Source organism: Cygnus atratus, chromosome 4, assembly GCF_013377495.2.
Source record: "Cygnus atratus isolate AKBS03 ecotype Queensland, Australia chromosome 4, CAtr_DNAZoo_HiC_assembly, whole genome shotgun sequence".
NCBI classification, from domain to species: Eukaryota; Metazoa; Chordata; class Aves; order Anseriformes; family Anatidae; genus Cygnus; species Cygnus atratus.
The window spans coordinates 3,775,693-3,799,050 of record NC_066365.1 but is presented as its reverse complement, the minus strand read 5'-3'; the positions used below and the strand labels follow the sequence as shown (position 1 = coordinate 3,799,050).

At 55.2% G+C, this 23,358-nt stretch overlaps 1 protein-coding gene across 2 annotated transcripts; it reads right to left on the bottom strand.

The window, feature by feature from the left end:
- Positions 1-10,820: 10,820 nt before the first annotated feature.
- Positions 10,821-22,728, bottom strand: PITX2 (paired like homeodomain 2). 2 transcript variants are annotated; one of them, XM_035560533.2, is made up of 4 exons: positions 22,581-22,728; positions 20,358-20,413; positions 13,621-13,826; positions 10,821-12,157 (listed from the first exon to the last, which is right to left on the bottom strand). In XM_035560533.2, exons 2-4 carry the CDS (start codon positions 20,401-20,403, stop codon positions 11,594-11,596), a joined length of 816 nt encoding a protein of 271 aa, XP_035416426.1. In that variant the 5' UTR covers positions 20,404-20,413; positions 22,581-22,728; the 3' UTR covers positions 10,821-11,593. The 2 variants fall into 2 exon arrangements, with proteins under 2 accessions (XP_035416426.1, XP_035416346.1); XM_035560453.2 differs by lacking the exons at positions 20,358-20,413; positions 22,581-22,728 and adding an exon at positions 14,935-15,228.
- Between the last annotated feature and the right edge of the window lie 630 nt (positions 22,729-23,358).

Genomic DNA, 23,358 nt, shown 5'->3' with positions numbered 1-23,358 from the left:
TGGGCAGCACAGAGCAGGGCAGGCCATGCTGTGGCTGCTGAGCTGCACTCCTCCCAGGAGCAGGTCGAATCCGCTCCCATGCTGGGCTTTATCAAGCAGGACAAGAGGTGCTCCTAATCCTGGCCGTGAGTGAAAGTGTGCCCAGGGAGCCGCCAAGACTTTCCTCTGACGCTGGCAATGGACCTCAGCCTCCTGCCCTCACCTGGGGCTGCGTGTGGCCCCAGGGCTTGGGGACCACCAGTGGCGACCAGCTCCAAGGAGGGACAGGCCAGCTTTGCCTCATGACACAGCCCTGCTGCCCACTGAGAGCAAGGCCACAGAGGGTGCTGCAGGCGTAGCCCTGTGCCTTCAGCCTGCACACCCATCCCAAGCAGAAGAGGAGGGGTGAAGTAGTGAAATACACCATGAATTAGAAGAGGTACAGGCTACAGAGATTTGCCCTGCACGCCCTCTGGGCAATGGTGCATGTCTCCAGGATCTATACTCAAAAGCCTCAGATGTTCATTTAGTGGAGCATTTGTATGTACGGCACCTGTTCCTGGATGTTGGGAAAAGTACAAAGAGAAAACCACACCAAGGTCAGGCTTTTCTTCATTCCTCATGGCACATTGTTGGTAGATGTCTCCATGCCAGCAAACAGTCTCCTCAGTCAGGGACTGCCACTGATGGACCAGTGCTGCAGGAAAACTCTGTATTCAGCCTAGATCAATGGTATTAAATGCAGGTTGGAACAGGGAGGCTTTTGGGGGCTGAACCATGATTTTTGGATGGAAGGTATGCTTCGGTCGAGGGGATAATGTGTGCTGCAGCTAATGTTGACTTTGGCCAAGTGGCTTATTATCCTAACTAGGAGATGTTTGTAAATATGCCCAGAAATATCTAATACATTTTACTAGCCAGGCACAAGCTGTCAGCCTACGGCATATCTATAGCAGAGCAGTTTCCTCGGCATTTTTCCTCTAAATTAGATAAATTGCCAGACTATTTAAGGCAGCAGCACACTGCCCAGACCAGGATTTCTTAACCAAGTCCTGGGAGATATGTGCCCACCTACCTCACCAGCATGCTGCGGGGAGCTGAGTCTCACGTCCCAGCAGCATCCTTTTCCCAGCCAAGCACACGCCTCCTCCCTCCATCTGCAAGCTGGGAAGAGTCAGTGTAGGAAAGCTGGGGCTGTGCCTTCCTCTGGCGTGCGCACATGGCAAATCCCAGAGCTTTCTGCCTGTGATCCCCCTGAGTCAGCGAACAGCTGGGTTTCTATCCCAGTCGGGAGGCAGCTCTCGAAGGAACATCTGGCTCCGGTCTCTGTCTTGTCTGCTGCTCCTTCACACATCTACTTCCTTGCAAAGAGCTTACTGGGGGGAGCAGGAGGGGAAACCGGCTCCAGGTTCTCTGCACTGCTTAAACAGGACCACCCTGCTGCACTGCAACAAACAACATTTTTCCTATGAAAATACAGCGCACAAATAAGGGAGATGAGGAGATGCAGTTGCATTTGTCTATTGCCATGCAGCTCCGGGATCTCTGGCACATAGGGGAAGGTTATGTGCAGGGATGCCGTGTGCGTCACGGGAGAGCCGCTCGCCTTCCCTCCGGTTTGAGCTCCCGCGGTGTAGAAGAGGGCTGCCTGTGTGGAGAGGGCAGGGTGAAAGCTCAGAGCATTTTCTGGGGCTGTACGAAATGCTAAGCAGGGAAGCCAGCCCAGCCAGCCTCGCAGATGAAGCCCTTGCCTCGCGATTTGTCCCAGAAGAAGCTAGTGGAGATCTTTTTAGAGACTCATACTGTTACTCACTGTAACAGTGGCTGAGTGTCCTCTCCAGCAATTTCCAAATGAGTGCAAACCAAATGAGAGAGGGGAAGAACAAAGGACACTGCTGTGGGGCAATAGATTTGAGGGAAAAAATTGTGATTTTGTGGTCAGTCAAATATGGAATGTGCTGATGGTTCCTTAAGATTTTCTAATGGAAAAATCATAAGCTGCAAATAGTTAAATCAGAGTCTCTATTTCTCAGCAAACATCTTAAATTACACATAAAAATCTCTTAAACGCCTCAGCTTAAGGGAGGCCCTGGCTAGCTCGAGATCCTTCGCCTTTTGGGGATTTCACAGCAGACCACCCACTGGGAAAATGAGAAGTTGGCATCTCCACCACTGTGGCACTTTTTCTGGAGACGAGTCTCTGAAACGCTGTGCTCTTTTCCCCGGGAAGATGAAATGAAAGTGTCTAACTTGGTCTATGTGATTTTGACAAAGTAGGGAGGCATAAATCACCCGCGACATGGCTTTCTTTAAACTATTAGGTACTCTATTTACACGCATTTGGACCAAATGTCCTGCTTCACCCTGCTACTTACATGTAATGTAATCAGCCCACACTTGTGCAAATAAGTCTAAAATTTCACGCAGAGACACGCTGTGTGCTGTAGATGCCTTGTCTCAGATAATGAGCGAGTTGTATTAATTATTGTAAATCTGTCCCAGCCTATTAAAGTCTTTCCTTAATGATGCTGTAGTGAGGTGGCTGCTTCATTCTGAGTCAGCTGCTCCTGCAGCTATGCTTACCTTTTTGATCGAAACCTTTTGTGGTGCTTAGTGCAGGTAGGTTATTTCAAGCTGACGGGCCAACAAATCACTTTGTCTGTAGAGCCTTTTATGAAGATTATGCTCTTACCTGTGTAAAAGCCTGGAGTTGAAAGTGCTAATCTTACGTATGCCAGTAAAAAAATATTAACTAAAACGAATGCCTGCATTATGCCCAGTAAGTACCCATTGCTAGGTAGAAATTATGGATGCAATGTCCATATAGCGAAATGCTCTTCCTCACCAAGTCAGCCGAGCATTTCACAACCACTCACACGCTTTTATCTTCACACCATGTGGAAAACAATTGTTATTCCAGTTCAGGTGAGAGCAGGCAAAAGTGGTACACGATGGACTACATCTGAACCAGGCTTGCACATCATATGAATCACACAGTGCTTTCCAGGTGCCGGTCTGGAAGCAACCCATGTCCATCACCTTAAACACATCTCTCTGGCTTCACCTCGTCCTGGTGCCTGAAGCAGGCACCAGCCTTGGCGTCTGGCATTTGGCTGATTCAGCAGATGCACAGCCACTTGGATACCCAGTCTGCTGGGATGATCTTTAGGAGTTGCTGCTGCAAAGGAGAGGCCAGCAGTCTGCACGTAGGAGGGTCCAGGAGATGTGGTGTGCCCACCTGACCCTCTCTTCATGCTGAGGATATGAGGTCACCCCACACTTGCAAGCATCAGGCCCAGCAGCTGGCAGATGTCCTCGCTGCATAAGGGACCCAAGCCTGGAGTTGCGCTGTTTGTCCTCAGAGGGAATTGGGGCAGAAGAATTCACTTTTGAGGAAAAGAGAGGTCCCTGAAAGATAGGTCAGTACACTTGCCACTCCTGCAGGAGTGTCTACACACAGCCTAAAGCATGAAGCACCCTTTGGGGTCCTGCAGCCTCCCCCAGCAGTGGTGAGGGAGCTGGGCTGCAGGAGAGCACGTTAAACCCAGCGGCCACCCAGCCAGGACCCTGTAGCTAATGCCCTGAGGAGTTAAGTACTGTCAGAGTAGCATTATGCACAGAGGAGTCTCAGAAGCAGCCTTGAATTCCTCTCCGGGATATCAGTGACTGCTTTCCGTGATTTTATCCTTCCTGCCGGTTTGGCTACGGCCCGTGTTGGCAGCCTCAAGCCGGGCGTCTCCTGATGGGCAGAGCCAGGCTTTTCTTTGCCCTGCTGGAGACTGCACCACACCAAGGACGGCCCCCTGGGCAGGGTCTTCACAGAGGGAAGGGCCCCACAAATCCCTCTAACACAAACTATGGTGGGGCTGAACCTTGGGTTTTCATTTTAGGGCCTGCACTGGGCTCTGCAATTCTCCTCATAAAGGTCTTGCAATGGTCTGGATATTCGTGGTGGGTATTCTGCCCGCATCTCCCCACACACTCCACTTTCATGTTTGTATAATCTTAATTTTGCTGTGAAATTACTCAGGTGCCATACAGAGTAACAATAATCAAATGATGAGAATCGTCATGACCGTTACAGAGACTGCATTAGGGTCACCAACTTAGTTACCCCATTTTCCCTCCACAAGCTTATTTTGACCATATTTTTTGAAGAAATGTGAAGGCTGTCATTAAAAAATAATCAGTAAAACACAACGGATTGGGTGCTATCAACAAAGAATGAGATTCGTAATTATCTCTCCTGTAGCACAGAGTGCCGAGCTGATCTGGACAGCGTATAGGCCTTTCTTAGTATGACCACGCACTGCCTCTGTGGTGATGTATTCAACAAAGGTGACAACCTCTGTGCTAGAAGTCTCAGAGGAACCAGAAACAAGACCTCTTTACCTCTTCCCAAGCTGCTTCACCCTTTCTTCTTACTCCTCCTTTGCCTTTATTTGTCCCACCAGAAGAGAAAAGTGACAGGAGCGCTCTGCATAACACAGCCTGCTTGCAGCCCAGGCCAGGCTCCTCTCTTCCTCAGCGTGCAGCCATGCTCGGCCTGCTCCTGCCGAGCCCTGTCAGACCCACGAGCCTGTCGCGGCCCCTTCTCCCAAGCGAGCGAGGAGGAAGGCAGGGCGCTGAGCATGTAAGGCAGCCTGTAAGGCGGCCGTGTAAACACTGCTCGCAGGGGTCCCGGAGCCATGTTATTTATGTCCCCAGAATTCCCAGCTCCACCGGAGGGGATTTGGGCCGTCTCCAATGGCAGTGTCTGGCCGTCGCAAGAATTAAGCCTCCTATTGTCACAGGGAGAGCTGTTAGAGCTGCACTCCAGCTTCTGAAGCCTTTTTGTTATGAAGACAGAAAAATGCAACGTTTCCCGTGCCCTAGACAATTAAAAGGAAACACCCTGTAAGACGCTGAGAGCCTGCGACTGTCACTAAGTCAGCCATGAGGCTGCTTCTCAGGGTAATTAATATCCCTTTTTGCTGAAAAAAAAAAAAAAAAAAAAAAAAAAAAAAAAAACCATGACACCCACTGCTGCCAGTGGGAGCCATTTTGTCCACTCTCTGTCAGGGGCTGAAGCCTCACATGGCACCCCAGGTGCCCCTCTCTGTTTCCCTCACTTTGACCATGAGGCCATAGCTGTTGATGTGTGGGGATGGCTGTCACCCCGATGGCATCATGCCACCGTGTTTTGACAGGGACGTGGCCAGCCACCCCCACATCGCTCGAGCCCCTGCCCTCGTGGCTCAGCCAGCAGTCACAAGCCCCTCAGACAGGACTAAGGTGTCCCTCAACATCCTCATAAGCTGGGAGAGCAAAGCTTGGCCGAATGCTGGTGTTAACAAGACACGTGGCGCATTTTTATCTCTGGAAAGCTATTTCCTATTTGTAACACTACTTGAAACTGCTTCCAAGTCTTCATTCGATGCTAGCTGTGTTCATAGATTTTATGTGTCTTGTTTTCATTTTCCAAATATGTTTATTAAAAAATGTTCTCAGGGTAACAGCCCTTGTGGTAGGAATTTCTGTTTTGGGGGAAGAATACCAGAGTTGGAGGTTTTTTGCCAGCAGGATGTGAAAGCTGAAGGAAATAACAATGACTGGGGCTAGAGATTTGTCACAGCGAGTTAAAATGCAAAAATTTACAATCTGGCCATGAGACAGTCCAGGCTAAAGCCATGAATTTATAGGAAGCATTGCCAAAAGCTGGATATTATTATTTTAATCAAACTCTGTTTTACTTTGCACTAGGAAAAAAAAAAAAAGAAAAAAGAAGTGAATTGCCAGAGATACGGGCTCTGCAGATAGAGGAGAAATGGCAGAAGAGCCACCTCTGTCTCCATGGCTCTTCCCATCCCCACCAAGGGGTGGGAAGCATGCTTGGCCTTCCCCGGAGTCACGCCGGGAATCCGGCTGCCCCAAACCTCCGAGGGAGAGTCCCTGCTTGCCTGGAAACTCCTCTCCCACCCCGTGCTGCCAGTTCAGACTCTGCGGACTTCAAAGGAGCACCACGGGGGCCGGGCCCCCTCTCACACCGACATGCCACCCAAGTTATCGCCTAGCTCTTCAGGCCCTGCGTCCAGCAAGGCTGGTGTGGGATTTTGTGGCTGGCAAGACTGGGAATGGGTTTGGAACTAAAGCCTGGGTGCGGGAGTTGCAGATCACTGCTCCTCTCCCCGTAATGCAGCCTCGGAAATGCTCTGTGAGGGTTTGCATAAGGGAAAGGCTTCATGCTCCTTTATGCTTGCATTGTCCTGGTGACCTTAATTGGGGTGTGTGTGTTGGTTTTTATTTTATTTTATTTTATTTTTGTAATGGAATGAAAGAAGAGAGTTGTGTTGGCTTTTATCTGTACAGTACGGGGTCTGGATCTGCTGGAAAATTACTTACGAGACCTCTGGATCTCTATTTGCACAGAAGTAGCCACTTATATTTATTGCTTTACATATGGCCACAATCCAGCAAATCACTCAAGCATGCGAATAACTTTAAGCATGGAAGTAGTCCCCTGCGAGCCCGTGGGACTACCACCTCACTAAATATACACATCAAGTGATGAGCCCGGCTCCACCCTCATGTTTCCCCGGGTGCTGCCACTGCTCCACACGCACACCCAGCAGGCCGGGGCCTTGCCCAGTGGCTCCCTCCCCACTTGCCTAAACCTCGGTCACGGCCTTGGGCTGCTGGCGGCATCGATCGCTGTTGTGCTCATCGATTTTGACTACTGAGGCTGTGCAACTCCAGATTAAAAAAAGAAATAAATCTTTTTTCTTTTTCTTTCTTTTTCCTTTTTTCTTTTTTTTTAATTTATTTTTTTCCTTTTTGTCTTTTTTTTTCTTTTCATCCTTTTTTCTCTTTTTTTTTTTCTCTCTTTTTTTTTTCTTTTTAACTTTTTTTTTCTCTTTCTTTTTTTCCTGTTAACCCAGAGAAAAAACGCCTAACGAATTTGCACCGGGGAGGCCGGCCAAGCCGTATAGGGTCTGGCTGCTATATAGGGGCATCTCTTCGTGACCCACATGCACCCAATCGGGCCGAGGGGGGCGAGGGGGCAGCCCCGCAGGGCCGTGCCGTGCTGTGCCGTACCGTGCCGGACCGGGGGGCGGCTCTCCCCCTCCCCACGCCCCACCCGCGCCGTGCGGGGCCGGGGTTAAGACCGCAGGAGGGATTTGGGGGGAGGGTGGGAGCGGGGGGATGGGGGGGCAAATACCCCGTCGCAAGGGCAGGACGCGAAGCGCATACCAAGATTTATAGGTGGACTTTACGGGACGTTTTACTGGAAGTCGGGAGACGACCCGTTCCTCCCCGCAGCGTGCGGGGCCGCTCCGGCCGGTAGATGTTCACCTCGGGCCGACTGGGAGCAGGGCTGAGAGAAGGGGAAAAACCTCGCCGAGATCTCATGGAAGCAGACAGGGAGGGTTTTAGGGGAGCCCGGTGCGGGGTGCGCCCACCGCGCATCCCTCCGGACCCCGGACGCAGAAGGGCGGGCGGGCTGCTGGGGGCTTTGCTTTGGGGCTTTTATTTTGTTCCTTTTTCGCCCGTCCCTGTCCCCGTCCCTGTGCCTTGGCCGCGGAGCATCCCCCGCGCTGCCCCCACGGCTGTGCCCGGCCGAGCTCCCCAAACCCGACCTCGGAGACCTTCAGAAATAAAAGTACTAAGAATAAAGGCTTTGCCTTTATTTGGGGAGGATCTTTTTTCTGCTCCCCTCTATTTTCTTCCTCGAGGAGAAGATGCGGCCGTCCGGAGCAGTTAATTCCAATCCGGGCTCGCAGATAGAAAATGAAAATTTCGCAGCCGATTAGCCCGGCGTTGGACGGAGCCCCAGAGATGGAAATCCTTCGTGGTTCGTGGGTTGTACAGACCGACCCGCTCGGCCGGACGCGCAAATTTCAGACGTCCCCCCGCAAAACACGCGTCCTACGGCGGGCGTTGAGCAAGGCAAAGGTGGGCTTCCATCCCAAGTTGGCCCCATCCCCACCCTTCGGGGGGCTGCTCGGACCCCAGCCCCGCAGCCGCGCATCCCGCGGGACGGGTCCCCGAGCCCTGCCCCGGGCTCCGGTGCGCGCCTCGTTCCTCCGTTTCCCCGAGGAGGTCGCTTCCCTCCAAAAATGCTGCTGCACCAATAGCGAGAGGGGTAAAAACTCTTTATTTCGTAGGTAGAAAAAAAGCGCAGGTAGGGCAAGAGCGAGAGGGATTTGGGAAAACACAGGGGCGGCAGGAAAATAAGGCGGAGAGGACGGGGGGGAAGGAGGGAGGCAGTGGGCACCGGGGGAACTGCGGCGGGACAGGAGCGGGACTGCTCCCTGCACACCGCCAGGGTTCAAAGTGCGCCAGGGAGGCGGCCGAAAACAAAAGAGAGCAGCGGGCTCGGCGCCCCGCAGCTCCGCAGCCCCCTGGCTTTGCGGCGGAGGCTGCGCGGGGGTTGCGCGGGGGTTGCGCGCCGGGATGTGGATTGGGGGCAGACGGCGCAGCGGGCGGCCGGGAGCGGCCTTCCCGGAGGGGCGGGCGGGGGTCTGGGGGTCCGGGGGGGTTGGGGGACGTTGTTTGAGCCCCCCGCCCCCTGCTTCCCGCAGCGGGCCTTGTGCAGAGTCCCCATTTCGTTGTGTTTTCCACCCCCCCCCCCCAACCTCCTCTCTACGGCCTCCATTGTTCCAGGTTCACACTGCCACCGCTGATAAGGAGGAAAGCCCCCGAAAAAAAAAAAAAAAAAAAGGGCAAGCAAGAAAGAATGAAAAAAAAAAAAAAAACCACCGCACAACCTAAGATTTTGATTTACGACCTAATCAAAACATTATATCTTTGGTCAAGTGGCGCAGAAAAATGATGACCCTCAAGGCTTCAGCTAGGGGGAGAAAGAGAAATTCAGATTACACTCGGAGTGATTTATGTCCTCTCTGAGCGGTCACGTTGATTTTTCATCGTTTGAGCCATTACACAGTAGAGTGGAAAACTCTGAACCAATATATTTTTGGTCCGGAAACGGTACATATTTTATTCCAAACGTGTGTGTGTATATATATATATTAGATATGTATATTCTTCCTCCGCGCACGCACGTCTTCTAAATATATATACAGGCATTTTATGGAGCGAGGGGAGGATTATAAATAGCCGATGGCACGGAGAAGAGCGGCGGGGAGAAGGCAGGGTGCCGACACCCCCGGCTCGGGGGGTGGCTGCAGGAGGGCACCCGCCTGTCTCCAGCCCCCGGTTTCGTCCCTGGCCCCGGCAGGAGGAGAAGCAGGAGAAGGAAGAGGAGGAGGAGGAGGGGGACATTTTCGCAAGCCCCCGGCACTCACCCTGGCGAGGTGTTGACACGGCGCAGGAAAACCGACGGGAGCGGCGTTCGCCGGGGAGGCGGCGAGGCAGGGAGAGGCGGCCTCGGAAGGGGTGGACACCCCAAATTTCCCCCCCGCCCCGAGCACGGAGGCTGCAGCTCCACCGGCACCCCGACCCCGCAGCTCGCACACGGGAAAAGAGCACGGAGAGAGGCGGGGGGCCGGGAAAAAAAAATGTAGGAAATAATAAATAAATAGAAGGGAAAACGAGAAGAGAGGAGGCTGGGGACTCCGCTTTCGGGTTGGGGGGAGGTTTCTCTGTGGGCAGCCGCCGGGCCTGACCTCTCCCCCTTTTCCTCTCCCCTCTTTTTTCTCCCCTCTCCCCCTCTCTGCTCCTCTCTCAGTCCATCCTGAGCCCCCCCCCCGGCGGGCACCCCCTCCCGCCGCCCCTTCCTCCGGGTCCCCCCGGCCTCGGGGGCGAAACCAGCTCCGCGGGGAGGGACGGGGGACAGGGGACAAGGGACGGGGAAGTCCCGCACCCCGCACCCCGCTCCCCGCACCCCATCCGCCCCCGTGCACCCCGACGGCCCCCGAGAGGCCGCGGGGGCTTCGCTCCCGGCCGCCCCCCGCGCACCTCGCCCCGTGCTGTCGCTGCCGGTGTCGCTGCCGGTGTCGGTGTCGCTGCCGGTGGCGATGGTGGTGGCGGCGGTGATGTCCCTGCGGCCGCCCCCCGCCCCCGCCGGCCCCTCCTGGCCGCCCGGCTGCGAGCCGATGGGAGGGCCGAGCGGCAATTCATCTTGATTTGCCTTCATTGTCCGGAGCTGGCGAACTATAATCCTGTATAATTTCACGAACAAGCAGGTTTAGAATTAATGGGTCACTATTATTTAAAACAAAACACGCGAGAGCACGACCTTTCCCTTCAACTACACGCTGCAGCGCCGAGCCGCAGGAAACTCGGGGCTAACCTCTCACCCCCCGCGCTCGGCGGGGCTGCGGTTATTTGGGCTGCTCTTTGTTTCTCTTAATGTCTGCAAGGGGATTTGGAAGCAGAAATGTAATATTACATGAAGGATCTCCCCGCTTCGGGGAGAAGGTGATCGCAGGGGGCGGCCGAGGGAACAGATTATTTCGCACGGGAGCGGTTTGTTTGCAAACCGGCTTTGCTTTTTCTTTTCTTTCTCCCCACCCCCCCCCCTCCCTCTCCTTTAATGTAATAAAAGCTTCCTTCACATAGGGAGAAATTTATGCTCGAGATACAGCAACTTCGGGGCTGGCAATTCTCGAGGCCGGCGATGTCAAATAATCCATTTTCTCGGGGCTGCGCAGGGGAGCAGTGGCAGCCCGGCCGCCCGGCGCACACAGGAGGCAGCGCTTCTCGTATGCGACTTCAGCGTGAGTTTTATATATACTTTTTTTTTTTTCCACGCGAAAAATGCTGGCATTTATTCCTACAACCTAAAGCAGTGCCCCTAAATCAGTTTCGGGGAAAGAGATCCCGTGGCAGCGACCGGTCAGTCCCTGCAGACGAGTCACCGCTGCGCCCCTCAGAAAGAAAAAATCCAGACAAAAGCGTATGCTGTATATTTTTACTCCCATGAAATAAAACACATTTGTCATGTTCGCTGAAAAGGAAAACAAGAATATTGTACGAAATGTTATACACAGGGCATGTTTTACATTGCAATATCAGAAACATCATTGCATCCACCAGAGGTACTATTCTAAAACTGATATTCACACAATGTTTTTTTTTTTGTTTGTTTGCTTTTTTTTAATAATTATATGTTAGAAACATACAGTGCCGCATTTAGTATATACATTCCCTTGCTCGCAAGCGAAAAAATCCTAATCGCTTCTGTGTAACATGCTTTATTTTAAAGCCTAACCTTTTAAAAACACTGTTGTGATATTACTAACAACTGCTTTTATAAAATTAATTTGACATTTCGATATATATACATCCTTTCAGTCATTTTTATGTTAACAATGCTAAACTTAAAAAATAACAAGCTTATAGTAACATTAAAATGTCATATCATATCCAGTCAAACATTTGTCCATATATATATATATATATGTCCTTGTAACTGCTGAAATACTCTTAGTGAAAGATCTCAGAATCTGTAGGAGGTCCTTTGAAAACAAAGGAACTATCTTATTTCAGTGGTTTCCTTTTTTAAATTTTTTTTTCTTACCCCCCCCTCCTTTTTCCCTCTTTTTTTTTTTTTCTCTCCGTTTTCTCCTCCTTTCTCCCGCTCTCCAGTGCCCATCACTTTCTAGCGCGTTTCTCAGTCTCTGGGGGGGTTGGGGAGGGATTCCCATGCAGTGTTTTGTGCTCCTGCGTCTCACACGGGTCTGTCCACGGCGTACTGGCATGCACTCAGGTTGGAAGCGGGGTTCTGCACACTGGCGTAGCCAAAACTGGAGTGCTGCTTGGCTTTAAGTCTCAGACTCGCCAAGCTCGAGTTACATGTGTCCCTATAAACGTACGGAGGTGTCGGAGGAGCATAAGGACAGGCTGGCGTTGGCACGGCAGAATTCAGGGAGGGGTTGCTCAAGTTGTTCAAGTTATTCAGGCTGTTGAGGCTGGAGCCGGGGACCCCGGTGACCGCCGAGGGTACCATGCTTGAAGACATACTCATGGAGGAGATGGAGTTTGGAGGGGAGAACATGCTCTGAGAAGACAGAGGGTTGACATTCATGGAGTTGAAGAAGGGAAAGCTTTTGGTGGAGAGGGAGGCGGAGGTCAGGCCCTTGGCCGCCCAGTTGTTGTAGGAGTAGCCGGGGTACATGTCGTCGTAGGGCTGCATCAGGCCGTTAAACTGGGGGCCGAAGCCGTTTTTGCACAGCTCGGCTTGCTGGTTCCTTTCTCTCTTTCTCCATTTGGCTCGGCGGTTCTTGAACCAAACCTTTGGAAATGGGGGGAGAAGGAAGGGAGATGCGAGACGCGGGTTAGTGGGGAACCATCACCAACCAGCACAGCCCGGGCCGCGTCCCCGCGTCTCCGTGCCCTACAGACATGCAGGTGGCCGTGGGCTTCTCCTCCTCCTCCTCCTCCTCCTCTTCCTCCACGGAGCCCGGCATCGCAGCCCCGGCCCCGAGCATCCCCGCACCCGGGGCCGCCGGGCACGGCCGGGCCCCCCGCTCCGCGCCGCGTCCTTCTCTGCTCCTTAGCTTTTTGTTCGTTTCTCTCTCTCTCTCTTTTTTTTTTTCCTCCCTCCTTGGCTTATTCCAAACTGCAGTCGTCCAGGGGAAACACAAAAAGTGCAAAAGCGAGGGCAAAACGCCTGGAAAGCGGCGGAATTTTAAGGCAATGTTTCCTATTACGGGGAGGGAGAGGGAAGCCAGCAACTAATAAATCGTTGCTTCAGTTTGTTAAAGCTACAAGTTCCTCCTGAGCGAAAGCTTCCAGAGCCGAAAACCACTTCTAAACAAACTTGTTCGACTGCTCTTTGGCAAAAAGGGGGGGAAAAAAAAAGGAAAAAAAAAAAAGAAAAAAAAAGGAGAAGAAGAAAATCGCCTTTTAACAACGTGCTAAGGAAGATCTAAGGGACCCTCCCCGCAGACAATGGGGGAAACGTGCCCTTTCCCAATCCACATCTGGGTGTCTGATCCGTCGGGCAGCCGCCGGCAGCAGCCTTGCTGTGTGTATTGGAGCCCCCCCGGTGTTTACACGAGCTCCCCCTGGCCGAGGGGGGGGTGTCCCCAGGCGGGCCGGGGCTGCCCGGAGCCAACAGCCCCCGGCGCCTGTCCTGCAGCCCTGCTCCAAGCGGAGAGAAGGATTGAGGTGGGATTTCCGAAAATCTGGGGGTTCGACCCTTTTTGAAAAATATATATTATTTTAATATATTTTTTTCCTCTTCCCCGCAGCGTTTGCACGCGGGCAGGATCTGGCCTGGGGATCTGTGTAGCGCGGCGCTGGGTCCCATAAATCTCGGAGGGGGGAAAGGGCGGCGAGGCGCTCGTCGAATTGTGAAACCAACCGCGGGAGCAAACGCAAGGAAGGGCACGTCGGGAGCGCCTCCGAGTGAAGCGAAAGCCCTTGTGTATTTTACATCTTTTTCTCATTAGAGGCAGCGCAGGTTGCAGCCTGTTCCAAGTCGCTTTCTTGGCTAATGTTTTCATTAGGGTTTCGATCAAAAGGAGCAGGACGCGGCGCACGGCGAGGGCGAAACGTTCAGCGAGCCGGAGTCCAGAGAGAGAGAGAAAGATCCCAGTCTCTCTCGCCTTGACAGAAACGTCCCGCTCTGCGCTGCTTTTGTGCAAAGACTCTGAAGCTGGCGTACAACCCGAAATCGAAAGCAGCTGCAAACCTCTCGGCCCCCCTCCCCTTCGCCCCCCCGACCCCCGCCGGCCGGAGCCGGGGACTCACCCTAACCCTGGCCTCGGTGAGGTTGGTCCAGACGGCGATCTCCTCCCGGGTGGACATGTCCGGGTAGCGATTCCGCTGGAAGGTGGCCTCCAGCTCCTGCAGCTGCTGGCTGGTGAAGTGAGTCCGCTGCCGCCGCTGCCTCTTCTTCTTGGAGGGGTCCTCGGGCCCCGCATCCTCGCTTTTGCTCTGCTGGCTCTTCTCTTTCTCTGCAAGGGCGAGGAGGAGGAGAAGGGGGGGTGTAGAAAAAAAAACGACGGGACCAAAACCGAGTTCACCTCGGCCCCCGAAGCCTCGCCCCGAGAGAGGCTGGGTAATGATTAACCCGCGGGGACGGCCTCCGCCGGCGGGCCTCCGCCGCCGGCACCCACGGGTGGGCTCCCCGCGGGGCGCCAGCAGCCGCCGGGGCCGCCCCGTCGCTCGGTGGCTTGCTCGCCCCCCGGCCCCGGTCGCTTGCCCGCCTGAGCCCGCGGTGTTCGCCTGTCTGCGGCCGGATTAATATCTGCCCCCGCGTCCGCAATGCTCGCCCGTCTGTGCCCAAATCACTCGCCCGTCTGTGCCCAAATCAGTCTCCCCCGCATCCACACTACTCGCCCGTTTGAATCCAAATTACTCGCCCCCAAGATCCGCATTACTCGCCCGTTTGTATTCGCACTACTCGCCCCCGCACCCACCCTACTAGCCCGTCCGAATCCAAATTATTCGCCTCTGCATCCGCACTACTCGCCCGTCTGTATCCACACTACTCGTCCTCTACATGGACACTAGTCGCCCGTCTATATCCAAATTATTCGCCTCTTCATCCGCACTACTCACACGTTTTTATCCAAATTATTTGCCCTCTGTGTAGAAATTACTTGCCCGTTTGCATCCGCATTACTCGCTTTCTGTATCCAAATTACTCGCCCTCTGCATCCACGCTACTCGCCCACTTATATCCAAATCACTCGTCCTTCTGTATCCCCATTACTCGCCCACTTGTATCGAAATTACTCGCCCGGCTGTATCCACATTACGCCCGTCGGCATCCACATTATTCTCCCATTTGTATCCCAATTACTCGCCTGTCTGCATCCACGCTTCTCGACAATTTGTATCCAAACTACTCGCCCGTCTGTATCCGCATTACTCGCCCTCTCCATGGACACTACTCGCCCGTCTGTACGCATACCACTCTCCCCCTGCATCCAAACCACTCGCCCACCCTATACGTGTCCCCGCCGCCACCCCACACGCCGGGGCTCGGGACCGGGGCTCTGCGAAGGGCTCCCGGGCAAGGGGGCGACGTCGCGGTCGCGGCCGCTCGCCCTCCCTTACCTGCGGCCTCGGGGCTGGAGGTGTCGGAGATGGTGTGCACCTCCAGCCGGTGCTTGGCGGACTCCAGGGAGGAGCGAGCCTGCCCCGGCGTCAGCGCCGTCGCCATGGCCAGCGCGGGCTGGTGGTGGTGGTGGCAAGACGACGAAGAGGAGGAGGAGGAGGAAGGTGAGGAGGAGCACAGCTTAGTCCCGGCTCCCAGGCGCTCCAGCCTTAACGGGTCCTTCATGCAGCTCATCGGCGACAGGACGCCGGATTGGGGGATGACAGGAGGAGGCGTGCGTGCGCCGGGGGGTGTCGAGGGGCAAGGGGGCACCCGTGGCCGCTCGGGGGGCTAGCGGCGGGGCGGCCGGGCGCGGCCGGGAGCCCCCGGTGGCGGGGACGGGGAGGAGGGGGGGGTGAGGGGGACACGGTGGCAACCTATCGGGGGGCTCCGCTCCGTCGAGAGCCGTCAGGGCGCCCCCGCTGCTCCCCGGCCGGCGGCCCCCGTCCCGCCGCGGGGCTCGGCGGCGCTCGGCGGGGCGCTCGGCGGGGACCCGCGCCGCGCCGCCCCCAGCCCCGCACCGCATCAGCTCAGCCGCTTCCCTCTTGGCCTGACATCTTAAACCGGCGGCGGCCTTCCCCGCTCGGCACGTCACCCGCGCCCGCCCCTCTCCGCCCCTCCGCGGGGCTCCGCGCCCGCCCCGCTCCGCGCCCCGCCCCGAGCCCCGCCTCGCCCGCGCCCCGCCGGGGGGAGCCGGAGCCCCCCCGGGCATCCCCACGCCGAGCCCCGAGCCCCTCGGGGGGCTGCCGGCCCCCAGAGCCCGGACCCCGTGTGCGCCCTGGCGGGGGATGCGGGGCGAGGAGGGAGAGGCGCTGGACGAGGTGGCCGGGAGGGGGGCGTGGGGGTGGGCGCCCCCGGGTGGGCAGCGCAGCCCCAGCCCCGTCCCCATCCCCATCCCTGTCCCCATCCCCATCCCTGTGCCCATTCCCATCCCCATCACCGCACCCGCATCCGCTGTTTTTCCCCTTTCCCCCCCTCCGAGGTCCCCTCCCGGTCGCTGACGTCCCCGGGAGATCCGCATCCTCCCCTTCCCTTCTTACTTATCGCCGAATTAGCCGTATTACTTTCGCGGGGGCTGTTAGTAAAGAAGGTTAAATTAATTTACATTCTGCTCATTATCTGGTGTTTAAATGACGTGTTTTTATCCCTGAGATTTGGCAAAGAATCTCTTCCCTCAGACCCCACAGCGTTTCGACGGAGACAATGCTCTTACATTTGTAGTGGATTTTAATCTGATAAGACTCTAATTTGCTTAAGTCTTTTAAATAGGGGGTTTAAAATGATTCTAGCCGTTTTCTTATTGAATTTCCTCTAATTCCCCCAAGATCATAAAGTATATGTGTAAAGTAAATATTTCCTCCCTTTGCACCGGCAGCAGATGACCTATAACTAAGTCAATATGAATCCGGCTCCGCTCCGCACCAGTTGTTTACCAACCGGATCCCCGTTTCTCCTCAGCCTCCCGCTCCCGCCGTGCTCCTGCACCCAGAGACCCCCCCACCGGGACCTTCCCTACCGTGTGGGGGCAGCGGGCATCCCCCCGGGCAGGGGGGGAGGCAGGGATGGGGGACCCGGTGCCCTTTCCTTTCTTTTTTTTTGGGGTGCTCAGATAAGGAGCACAGCCCCCAGGCAGCTTTCGAACGAGCCCAATTTCTATTTTTTTTCCCTTGTATTCATATAGCTTTACTTTGGGAAAAGTAACACGGGGCCCGGCCTCCCCTTTGGGAGAAGGGTGAAACTCCTCCACCCCGGGCAGGAGGGGAGCCACCCGGCAGCGGTAGTTGTCATGGTGACCATAAATCACAGAAATCCAAAAATACCCACCTATAAGCTCACATGAAGCTTTTATTTCCCGAGTGAAATCATATTTTAAAGCTGTCAGCCAACCGAAAAACAACCTAATTGTAGTCGCCCAAGCAATGTATTAGCGGTAAAGGTTTCAATTAAAACGTCAAAAGTCTTTTTTCTATTTTTTTCATTTTTTTTTCTCTTGCTGGGCTCGGCTCACCTGCGTACCAACCGGGCCACGCTCACTTCTATTCTATTCTATTCTATTCTATTCTATTCTATTCTATTCTATTCTATTCTATTCTATTCTATTCTATTCTATTCTATTCTATTCTATCCTATCCTATCCTATCCTATCCTATCCTATCCTATCCTATCCTATCCTATCCTATCCTATCCTATGCTGTCCTATCCCATCCTATCCTACCCTATCCTACCCTACCCCATCCTACCCTACCCTACCCTACCCTGCCCTACTTTATCCTATTCTACCCTACCCTATCCTACCTTATCCTGTTTTTCCCGAGGGTTTTCCCGAGCTCCCGCCGCCGGTGCCAGCCCTGCCGCCGTGCTGGGGGGGGGGGGGGGAGGGGGGGGGGGGCAGGGGCCGCCCGCAGGTATTTATTTTCCCACTTTTCCTTTATCTACTTATGGGATCATTGTTTCGAGGCGTAATACTCTCCTAAATGGATAAATCGGTTCTTCTGTGGAGTCTCCAGCTAGTCCTGTTGTCTTTTACCTTTGGCTTGTTGTCTTTCGCCTAGCTCGGATTACCGGGTATTCTCCGAGATGAAGAGCCATTAATTACCCATTCAGTCAATATTAGGAAGACTACAGAGCTTTTTACATAGGATTAAGAAGACATCAGATTGTTCCATTAGTATATTCCTACTCACGAATAAGCTTTCGTTATACATTTAGTTTTCCCTGGAGTGAGGCTAACAACTGCTGCATATATTATCCTCAGACGCCGGCGGGGAGAGAGAAAAAAAAAATAATAAAAAAGAAATTACACGTCGGAAGCGCATCGAATAACTTCTATTTTGCATTTCTATTTTGGCCAAGCTGGGCGCCCACCAGGTCCCCGCTGCGCCAGGACACCGGGCACTTCCCCTCCGGAGGTCTGGCTGAATCAGCGCTGTTTTTTAAATTTTATTTAAATTTTATTTTTTCATTTTTCAAGGCGATGCTAAGTTAGTGCCTACTGAGCCCGAGGAATGATTTTGTTTTGTTAAAAGAGTTGAAACAATCAATTCGCGATGCCGGCTGGTGCTACAAGGCGGTATGTAATTTCAGCGCTTTATCTCGGGAGACTGCTGCTTCAGCAGTCCCCGCGTTATCGATTTCAGGCAGGGATTCCTCCAGCAGAACTCGGGCACCTAACGAATTCGGCTTCCACCCGCACAACTCCGCGCACACGGCCATAATTTCAGCGTCCCCCCTTCCCCACCTAAAAGTTGGCGGAATAAAACCCCCAGAAACTAGCCCGCCCGCTGGGTGCTTCCCGAAGCGTAACCGTGCGGGGCCGGGCACCCAGAAGCCGGTTTTTGGCGACCCCCTCGCCGCAGGGTTATTTCCATCCCGCCGCATTTCGGGTGCCCCCCATTCACGGACGGCCACGGGTCCGCTTCTCCCGCAGCCTCGCCGCACCCCGGGGAGCTCCCACCCCGTTTCTCTCCCTCCTCCCGCAGAAGCGTTGCTTTGCCCCAAATCTCCCGTTTTCCCCGTTCTCAGCGATAGCGCCAGCGAGCGGCTCCCCGCCTTGTGCGCCTGTTTTGCGCAATCGCCTCCCCGCAGCGGCAATTTCCCAAAAGGTTCGCTGGCAGAAGAGGGACCCCCCCAAATCCCTGCCCTCTTGCCCTGCCCCTATATCGGGCCGACAGACGGACGAGACTTTTTCCTTTTCCGACGTAAAGCCGAAGTCCTGGCACTGCGGAATCAACGGGCGCTCCGTAATTAAAGGCAAAGCGAAGCAAAGAGGCGAAAAAAAATCCCAACCAACCAAAAAAAAAAAAAACAACAACAAAACGCGGCCGAACCCTCTCGGAATCGGAGGAAAAAAATCGCGATTTTGGTTGTGCCCGGGCGGCTCCAGATCTGCACCCGCACATCGGGAGGCTTTAGGGGCCAGGCAGCCCGACGTTACTCCAGACTTGTCTCTCAATGAATGGCATTAAAGGTGTTTAGATAGAGATTTCCCCTCCAGCCCAACGGGTAGAAAAGCAGTCTGCCTGATACGGTAACGAGGCAGGAAATTTTACGTGTACGACAATAATCCGGCTTCATAATTGATGGTTAAGAAAATAACCATTTGTTTCTCGGCAGGGGAAGTAAAAGTTACCATGTCAGGGAGCATATGTGGCTATTACTTTTATAAATACTTAGCCGAATAAAGCTGGCGTGGAAGGGCTCATAAATTTATTATATCAGAAAGGTCCCCACTTTCACATTAGATCGCGCTAAGGGCTTTGATTAAGACCACCTGTTCAGCGGGAGGAGAAGTCAGGGGAGGGTAAAAAGGCCTTTCTTATTTCCAAACCATATATAAAGCGATGTCACCCTTCCTTTCCACATTATTTAACACTTATTACGGGCGGAGGGAAGAACTGCCAGAGCCCGGTAAAGCCTATTTGCGCCCGATTTAATATCACGGATGTTTCCGGGATTAAAAATTATTAGCTCCTAATGCCTCCGCGTTTGGAATTACCCCGGATTTCGCTCGCTAACCTTCCTCTAGCCTCATTTCTTCTCCTTCCCGGGGCTTGCAGAGCGGCTCCCAAACCGCGCCCCAGGTCCTGGCGGGAGGGTGGGACCGGGATGGGACGTGGCTATTCCCCAAACGCCTGCATGTTGTTCGAGCAACAGCGAGCTGTTTGGCCAAACAGGGTTAATGCTGTGTTCTTACGAGGAAGTGTTTAACCACGAGACCAGGAATACGTACATTATTAATTCAGTCTAGTTTCCCGTATTATTAATTCAGGTTAATATATTTTATTTAAACAAAATTACGTTTATCTTGGATTAAACAGTCTCTCGGAATACAGAGCGCTTGTTTTCTTCTTTGTAATGTGTTTGCATTGCTGTTTTGCTTTACCGCCCCTCGGGCTCGCCCACCCGGCTCCCCAAAAAGGGGCTCGGGAGGTGCCTGCACCAGGGGGGTGCCGACCTCTGGGGCTGGGGAGGGGCGGCCCAAAAGGAAGGGCCAAACCCCCCAAACCGGCCGTGCGCGGGGGGGAGCGCTGACTGCACTTTTTGGGGAGCTGCAGCCGCAGCCTCCCATCGCCCCCCTTGCGCGGAGCCGCGCACCTCAGCGCGCAGCGCGGTGCGGGCAGCAGAGGGCGCCGTGGTGCCGCGCAGGAGAGCGCGCAGCGCAGCGGAGCCTCCCGGCCCGCGGAGGGACGCGGAGGGGCCGCCGATCAACCACCGGGACCGGGGGGCGGCCGGCTGCACCCCTGGGGACAGGGGCGACACGGGGGACAGGCTGTCAAGCGGCGGCCGATGCGCGGCGACGAGCAGTGGAGCATCCCTGCCGCGCTGCGCGCCCCGCTGCGCACCCGGCCGGGCTGGGGTCCGCGGTGAAAATGGTGCGTCTTACCTAGCTGGACGCAGGCCGAGACAAGTTTACGGCAGTTGGACTCCATTACCCGGTATCTGCAAGAGATGAAGGGCGCTGGGTTGGTAAAACTGTGGTTTCCTCACTCTCCGTGAAGAAAAATGCATACACATAAGAAACAATAATAATAGCAATAGTAATAATAGCAATAATAATAACAACGATAATAATAACAATAATAATTATAACAACTAAAACAACAATAATTGTAGTAGTAGCAGCAGTAATAAAGAAGCCCAGCTGCCCAGGAGATGCCTCGCAGCGCGACCTGCGCGTCTCCCGAGCGGCCTCTCCCCGCTGGGAAGCAGCCTCGGCCTCCCTCCCTCCGCCCCTGACTTTTTGGGGAGGAGGAGGAGGGTCGCCAGCCCCCCAGCCCGGGGAGCTCTGGCCCTGGCGAGGGTACCGGCGGGGCTCTCTGCCCGGAGGGAGATGCGCGACCGCGGAGGCTCCGCGCCTGCCCCGGCCGGCGAGGCTGGGTAGTAAAATCACGGGATTAGCGCCTGATTGAGATGTCTGTTCGGGAGATATTACAAAATTCATTATCGCAGCTCCCTACTAACTCGATATGAAGTAACACAGATGGGATTTTATTAGCCCAGGCTTCAAATGTTTACTTATGGTAATTTCGGGGGAAATTTGCATGGCACCATCATTTCGGCGAGCCTCCTTCTTCGCCTCCTTGCCGACGGGTGCAGCGGGCGCGCTGCTGCCCGGCCATGCGAGCGGCCCCGGGCGGCACACGGGCGAGAGTGGGACGGGGAAAAATAATAAGCAACGAAAAAAAGGAAGAAAAGGGGCGGAAAACGGGGAGTCCCAAGAGCCCCGATATGACACAGCGTTTCTACCCGCGGCCTGGGAGCAGCTCGGCTCCCCCAGCAGCCGGGCCTAGCGCAGGAGCCGCGCCCGATTTATTTGGGACGGCGGCGAGAAAAGCGCCGACCGCCCCTGCTCCGGGACGGCCCCGGCTCCCTGCCGCCCTACAAAACTCCCCGGTCCCCTCGGAGCCCTGCAAAGCTCCCCGGTCCCCCCCGCAGGGCACAGCCCTGCCCGGCCCCACTGCCACCGCCCGCTCCGGCCTCACCTCCAGGCCCCCTTTATTTGATTTTTTTTTTGTTTTAATTTGGAAAGCGCAGCGCAGAGCGGGGCCGGGAGGAGCGAGAAACATTTTCCTATTGTCTCCTGCCCGACGCCTCAATTAAAAGCGGCTCCACTCGCCGCTTGCCTTTCCATTTCCATTTCTTCGTGCACTCCCCGCTCACAATTCAATGTTTTGGCAGCCCCACACTCGCAGCCCCAGCGAGCGCACACACCGGGCGAGCTTTCCTTTCCCTTTCCTTTTCCTTTCCCTTTCCTTTCCCTTTCCTATTCCTTTCCCTTTCCTTTATCTTTTCCTTTCCCATTCCTATTCATTTTCCTTTTCCTTCCCGTTCCTATTCCTTTTCCTTTCCCATTCCTATCGATTTTCCTTTCCTTTTTTCCGTTCCTTTCCCTTTCCCATTCCTTTTCCATTCCTTTCCCATTTCTTTTCCTTTCCCTTTCCCATTCATTTTCCATTCCTTTCCCATTCCTTTCCCATTCCCATTCCGCTTCCTTTCCCCCTTTCCCTTCTTGCTGGGCCGGCTCCGCTCAGGAACAACCTGCTCGCAGCCCCGCCACTATAAAAACTGCAGGACGCGAACAATAAAGTGGTGCCGCACGAGATTTCTTTCCTTTTTTTCTTTTCTTCTTTTTTCCCCCCCTCCTTTTTCGTACCTATCGCTATTCTTTCGAGGAAAACAAATCAATAAATACACAAACACGCTGAGCACCCCCGGCAAATATCTCAGCGGCGCCCGAAATAACGAGGCCGGTGATTTCGGCGCAGGGCTTTGCCCGGGCTCCGTGCGGGCCCTCTCCGCTCCGCAGCCGGGCCCCGTCGCTCCCCGGGGGCGATACCGGGCCCAGCCCCCCCGAGCCCTCCCAGGGCCGCCGTTTGGGGCTCTGCGCGGCGGGGCCGGCTCCCCGCTGGCCGCCCCACCGGAGGAGGCCGTGGCACGGCGGGGACTCGTCTCCGCGCCCTCCTCGCCGGGGTAAAGCGGCACGACAGAGCGGGGTAAAAAGCCAAAATTAGGCTCGAGCGGGCCGGCTGCTACCCCCCGAGCCCGGGCAGCCTCCGGGGACGAGCAGCCGTCCCCTCTGCCCCCCCTTTATTCCCCCTTAACTCACCGGACCGGCCTCGCTCCGCTGCTGCTGCCGGTGCCGCTGCTGCCGGGGGGGCGGCGGGGCCGCGCCGGGCTCCTGCGCTGGGCTGCGGGGCCGCGGAGCCTCCGCCGCCTCCCTGCCTCTTCCCGGCCTCCCTCCCCGGCCTCCCTCCGGCCCCGGCCCCCGCCCCGCCCCCGGCCTGACGTCACGGAGCCTCCTCCGAGGCCGCCAGCCTCCCCCGCGGCGAGGCCCGGTTGCGCGGCGCTGCGCGGGGCGCGCAGGGTGAAGGGGGCAGGAGCAGCAGGAGGAGGAGGAGGAGGAAGGCGAGGAGGCGGCGGAGCAGCGGCAGGAGCAGGGCTCGGTAGGCAGAGGAGACGCGAGGTGAGCGAGGACGGCCGCGGGGATCCCCGCGCCCCCCCTCGCCTGGGGGCACAAATCACTGCGGGCAAAGCCTCCCCGGCCGGCGCTGTCCTGGCTCCAGGTGTGCGAGGACGAGGTCTCGAGGTGCCCCACACCTCCCCCTTTTCTTTTAATATTTCTTACTTTTTCTATTTTATGTTATTTTTACCCCCCGGGGTGTCGCCCGTACACGCTCGCTCAGCGCAGAGCCGCAATCCCGCCGCTGCTCCGCGCCTTTCGCCGCGCCTCGTTTACGGACGCCAGCGAGAAAATACCACGGCTGCTTCTCTCCCTCTCTTCCCCCCAAAACGACACCGACTTTGCGCCGGGGAGCAAGCCGATTTCGTTTCCGTGCCGCTTTCGATGCCTCCCAACCTAACGAAGTCGGGGGTGTTCGCTGAGA

What these genes read in the sequence shown, in the direction of transcription:
- PITX2 (XM_035560453.2), bottom strand. Translation starts at nt 15,169, where the DNA reads ATGAGCTGCATGAAGGACCCGTTAAGGCTGGAGCGCCTGGGAGCCGGG. An exon ending in CTCCAGCCCCGAGGCCGCAG is followed by an intron (nt 13,827 to 14,934) that starts GTAAGGGAGGGC and finishes TCGCCCTTGCAG; the next exon opens with AGAAAGAGAAGAGCCAGCAG. An exon ending in TCACCGAGGCCAGGGTTAGG is followed by an intron (nt 12,158 to 13,620) that starts GTGAGTCCCCGG and finishes CCATTTCCAAAG; the next exon opens with GTTTGGTTCAAGAACCGCCG.